The 6,000-nt window shown below is 37.4% G+C and overlaps 1 protein-coding gene across 1 annotated transcript; it reads right to left on the bottom strand.

Moving 5' to 3' along the window:
- Positions 1 to 4,234: 4,234 nt before the first annotated feature.
- LOC130861690 (olfactory receptor 52H1-like) lies at positions 4,235 to 5,176 on the bottom strand. Its single transcript, XM_057750785.1, has one exon. The coding sequence runs from the start codon at positions 5,174 to 5,176 to the stop codon at positions 4,235 to 4,237; it is 942 nt and encodes a 313-aa protein (XP_057606768.1).
- Between the last annotated feature and the right edge of the window lie 824 nt (positions 5,177 to 6,000).

Here is a 6,000-nt window from a genome sequence, read left to right on the forward strand (position 1 = left end):
CCAGGATGGTAGCACTTGAGTCTCAGTGGGGTCTTGACCTAGCTTGATCAGTAATTTGATAAAGAAACTTTGGCAAGAGTCAGATTTGCCTTGTCTCCAGGTCCCGTCCAGAACTCTTAAAACTTCTGATGCAGAGAATGTTTCATTGTATTTTGAATACCTTGTTTCATAGTGGATAATCAAGGAATGTCTGTTGAATTGAGATGAATCTAATTCTAGCCTTAGACAATAAAACTCTAGAAACAATTCTCACTGGGGCTGCCATCCTCCCAGGTGTGAAGAAGTCTCTCTTTTTAGATATTACTTCAATGTTCAGTCTTACTTGGCAGTTCTCTCCATCTTCCCGCAGTTGAGAATCATTACTAACTTTGTGTTCAGTCCATTGCCTAGATTACAGGCTAGTAATTTATTTGTGTGGGACAAATCTCTAACACAAAGTACGTGCAGGTCTGAAAATCATAGATAGCCAGCCTGGGTATAGGCTCATCCTTCTGATAGGAAAACCTTCCATACAACTTCCTATCAACTCAATGAGGAAGTCTACTTTAATGTCTAGTGGTCCAAAATATGGGATTTATCCCTTTTTTCCACTCATCCCTTCCTTTGTGCTCTAATAAAATACTCAACTATTCTGGAAATGTTCAATTTCCACAATTATGGAAAGGTAATAACAACTTGGAAATGCTTAATTTAAAGAAGAGCTTTGAGGAATAAGTAGAAAAAACAACTATTACCTTACTGTGGACAAAATAAGTCTTTCTCTGTGATCCTCCATAAAACCAGGCAGACACCCATCATGCAAAATAGGGATTTCATTCATTAATTAAAAGTCATTTGTTTCAACTCTTTTATTCAGCAAATATTTATTGCATTCCTGTTATGAACTAGGAGCTTTGCAAGTGATAGGAATGTGATGGTTAAAAAGGCAGAATCTAACCTGGTTGTCAATGACATAATTATGTATACAAGCAATCACCTTATTAAAGTTGTGATAAGTCCTGAAATAAAAAGTACATTGTACAGTGAGAATGTATACAAGAGATACTAATTTAATATGCAGAGTTAAAGAAGGAATAGCTGAGGAATGATTTTTAATTGAAGCCTGAATAGGAATTTACAAGCGAAGAATAAAGAGAAAGAATAGATAGAAGAGACAAAAAGAAATCTGCTACACTTGAGAAGCTGAAACTTGGCAAGTATGGTGGTGCACTGTCTTAATTTATTAATAGTAATATCAATGTACCTGGTGGGATCACTTTCTCCAATTTCTTCAAAATGTAGGGCTAACTTTGTTAAGATTCCTGCAATATTTTTTTCAACTCAGTTGAGAGACAGTTGAGTTTAGGACAAGTTGAGTTTAGGATAAACAAACAATAACTGAAATGATACACTATGGAATCTAAACTGGATAGAGAAGGAGAAAGGAAAAGCAAGAGACAATGGCATGGAGGAAGGGGTTCCTGATGAATTTTGTATATGCATGAAATCTTTATTGAGAACACATAGTGTGTCAGGTATTTTCGTAAAGCAGGGTGTAGAAAGATGTGTAAGACTAAGTTTCTGCTTTCAAGGAAGTAGATTGATAAATACATAAGCAAAGTGTATGATGGTTTATAGCAGTGGCATGAATAAAGCAGTCCTTGCATGCGTCTCTTCTAAACTGCCTAAAGGATGTTACAGACAGGAAAAAGAAAAGTCAACATACATACACAGAGGATCTTATCTTAAAATGCCAATTTTATTCTTTACTTCTTACTCCCAAGGAATTTAGTATATTCATCTTGATTCAATGTGCAGCTTCTTTTCCAGTTGCGATTTTAGGAAATTGCTTATTTTGTCTAGGGACAGTTTCTTAAGAGAAGAATGGATGGCTCCCATCCAGTTTCACTCAACATACATTCTATCCACGATGAGATTTTTTATTATGTTTTGTTTTCTGTAAAGTAACAGAATACCAAGTATGACAATACAAAAGAGAAAACATCATTTTTGGAATTACTTGCTCAAAGTGTCAGGGAAATGCAAATGAAGTGAAAATAAACACAAACAAAGTGTGAATAAATGTAAATTAAGTGCAAGTTTCTGATTTTCATGGAAGATTGCTCTTTTTATTAAAGTCTTCCATTCCCTGAAATGATCCTAAGGACAATACTTATTCATGATCTAAAGGACTACGGAACTGTTGAAGAGTTTCAAGGTGCAAAGTGACACAACCATATTTGACTTGTAAAGTGATCACTCTAGCTTTTATAGAGAGAATGATTTTGGTGCAGCAAAGTTGGGACTCCTTCAAAAGGATGACTTTGAGAGTCTCTCAAGGGAAACAAATAGTAAATAAGGGCCCAGAGCAGCTAGTGGTAATAAAGGTGAGAATTTAATGTATGTATCCACTGTAATGACTTATAAGCACTTCAAACTCAAATATTCAACTCAACTATTGAGTTCATTTTGTTGGACAGTGACATAGGAAAAATAAAAGGGAAGCCACAGGTACCTGGCTTTGGAATTCAGGTTTCAGTCGTGCTATTTCCTGTATAGAAAGACAGGAAAATAAAAGTAATTTTTATAAAGTTACTGAATTTCCAGACCAGCTTTGGAAAACTAAGTTTAAGAAGTTTGTGAACTATTCCAATGAGGAGCTATCCAAGAAACAATTGGATAAAGAACTCAGAATCAGACAGAATTGGGTTTGGAACATAAATCTCTATCTGTCCTTTGCTATTCTTTATAAGTCTCTGTTTCCTCATCTGTGAAATAAATTAACTAATATTATCCTCTCATAATTATTTTTAAATTAAAAATATTTTAAAATAAATTTGTTAAATTAAATATAATTAAAAATTAATTTTTAAATTGAATATAATTATTTTATTTTTATACATATTTATTGGAGTATAATTGCTTTACAATGTTGTGTTAGTTTTTGCTCTACAACAAAATGAATCAGCTATATTTATACATATATCCCCATATCCCTCTCTCTTAAACCTCCCTCCCACCCTCCCCATCCCACTCCTCTAGGTTGTCACAAAGCAACAAGCTGATCTCCCTGTGTTATGCAGCAGCTTCCCACTAGCCATTTATTTTACATTTGGTAGTGTATATATGTCAATACTACTCTCTATGTCCTAGCTTCCCCTACCGATCTGTATGCTCAAGTCCGTTCTCAAATTCTGCATCTTATTTCCTGCCCTGTCACTAGGTTCATCAGTACCATTTTTCTAGATTCCATATATATGTGTTAGTATATGGTATTTGTTTTTTTCTTTCTGACTTACTTCACTTTGCATGAGAGACTCTAGGTCCATCCACCTCACTACAAATAACTCAATTTTGTTCCTTTTTATGGCTGAGTAGTATTCCATTGTATATATGTGCCACATCTTCTTTATTCATTCAAAGGAAGCAAGAACATACAATGGAGAAAAGACAGCCTCTTAAATAAGTGGTGCTGGGAAAACTGGACAGCTACATATAAAAGAATGAAGTTAGAACATTTCCTAACACCATACACAAAAATAAACTCAAAATGGATTAAAAACCTAAATGTAAGGCCAGACACTATAAAACTCTTAGAGGAAAACATAGGCAGAACACTCTATGACATAAATCACAGAAAAATCCTTTAAAATTATTTTAAATTAAAGTTGTAAAATATGGGCCAAGATGAGTGAAAACTTTTTCAGAGCATGCAATTGAAGAAAACAGATATAAAAGATAATCAACTTTTTGTAATCTGATACGGGTAGGGAAAAATAAGTAAAGCAAGTAAAGGATAGAGGAGGAGGGATTAATAATGTATAGAATCAGGACTGAAGGGGGAAGCCATAAATTTGATAGTTGTAGTAGAAAGGATCGATAGCTAGTTGAGGCTTTGTCTTTAATTCAGAAACTGAGAAACACAGGGATGCGTTGCATGTTAGGAAATATCCAGCCTTCAAATATCTCAAAATCAGGAACAGGAAATATATAAACCTTGCTCTTAATGCTCTTCTATACCCATCATCAGCTTCTTCATATAAATGGTGAGAAAGCTAAACCAAAAAAATTTTTGATTTTCTAGAAGTCTCAAAGACTTTATTTCTCTCCCCCCGCCGCTTATACTTTGTACATGGGTAGAACTCTAAAATTTCAAGTAAATAGTAGTTATAATTTTATTTTTATGTCTTCCCATGTTATATAAAATTTTACCTAATCAATTTTATCTAAGTTTCTCCCCAGCGGTCCTCCCCATTCATTGTGTCTTCTTCAAAGAGAAGAGGAGAACTAATTTGTCCTGGATCTGCTTGGTCTTCACTCCATAAACTATAGGATTTAGAGCAGGAGGGAAGGCCACATAGAGGTTGGCAAATAAGATGAGCACATTTCGAGGCACACTGTGCCCAAAGCGATGAGAAAGAATGGAGAAGAAGGCAGGTGTGTAAAACATGAGGATGACACAGACGTGGGAGCCACAGGTGCTGAGAGCTTTTTGGCGAGCACCCTGGGATGAGAGTTGAAAGACAGCACGGAGGATGAAGAAGTAGGAGACAGCAATAAAGATCACATCTGAGATGACAGTCATGAGAGGCACAGAAAATCCATACCAGATGTCGATGGAGATGTCAGCAGAGGAAAGCCGAGCAACACCTATGTGCTCACAGTACGTGTGTGGGATGATTTGTGTCCTGCAGAAGGGTAGCCGTTTCAGCAGAAAAACATCTGGCAAGATAACCAAGAAGCTCCTTACAACAATGCTCACCACAAGCTTGATAATCACCTGAGGAGTCAGGATGGTGGTGTATCTCAAGGGCAAGCAGATGGCCACATAGCGATCCAGTGCCATGGCCAGCAGGATGGCTGAGTCCACTACAAAGCTGAAGTGGAGGAAGAACATCTGGGTGAGACAACCAGTGAAGGTTATTTCCTGGAAGCCAAGCCAGAGGTTACTGAGCAGTTTGGGCACTGTGGTAGTAGACAAGATGATGTCCGTGGTGGCCAGCATAGACAAGAAGAAAAACATGGGCTCGTGGAGGCTGTCCTCAACTGCAATGAGGTAGAGGAGGGTGCCATTGCCCACAACAACCAGGACATAGATGACACAAAAGGGAATCCCAATCCAGACGTGGAACTTCTCCAGGCCAGGTATTCCAACAAGGATAAAGGAACCAGGGTTGTAACAGCTGAAGTTATACATGGTCCTTTCAGTCTGGGATCCACTGGTGTTTAGCCCTGAAGACAAATCAGCTGTCAGAATGGGCTATGAAAGATAACAATTCCACTCTGGTGAGGAGCATGGTTGAGGACTGCAACTGTCACATTCACAGTTCCTGCCTGAGAAGCATCTCCTTCCCTGGACGAGCTGGTGCCTATAAAATTGACTTGTTATTGCCCCTTGGCTTTGCTGTTGGCCCCACTTCATTTCTTTATATATTTATTAATAAACCATTTGAAATGGTTATTTTTGTAGGTCAGAAATTCCACATAATTAAACCTAAATAACTGTGCCCCTTTCTCAATGCCCATATTCAAATGGAAAAACAAATTATGTATGAGGAGAAGGAAGGAGGTGTGTGTGAAGGGGGAGAGGGACGAAGAGAGACAGAGAGTAATATTAAAACTATTAAATGGGATGAGATGTGGGAAAAGGGAAGTAATTGACGTGTTTGGAGTAAATATTATGTCGCAGACAATAGGTTTGATAAAATAAACTGAGGAGTTTCAGTAAAGTAGCAGATAAATAATGAAAGGGGAAGGAAAGACAAAGGGCAGATTCCAGTGCTGTGTGTAGTAAGGGAGCTTACAGAGATTGAAATACAAGTTCAGATTAAGATGTATGTTTACTGGGATGTGAATAGAAGAGAAGACATCCACCAGGAAATGCAAAGGACAAGTGACCAGCATTCTCCTGATTCAGGCAGAGAGCCGTGAGCTCAGAGGATGATATATGACTTCAGAGGCAATGCCCTAAGCTTTGGAGGATCTGTTTCCTAACATAAACTGGGGAGACAGCTCTACACA

Source organism: Hippopotamus amphibius, chromosome 9, assembly GCF_030028045.1.
Source record: "Hippopotamus amphibius kiboko isolate mHipAmp2 chromosome 9, mHipAmp2.hap2, whole genome shotgun sequence".
Classification (NCBI taxonomy): Eukaryota; Metazoa; Chordata; class Mammalia; order Artiodactyla; family Hippopotamidae; genus Hippopotamus; species Hippopotamus amphibius.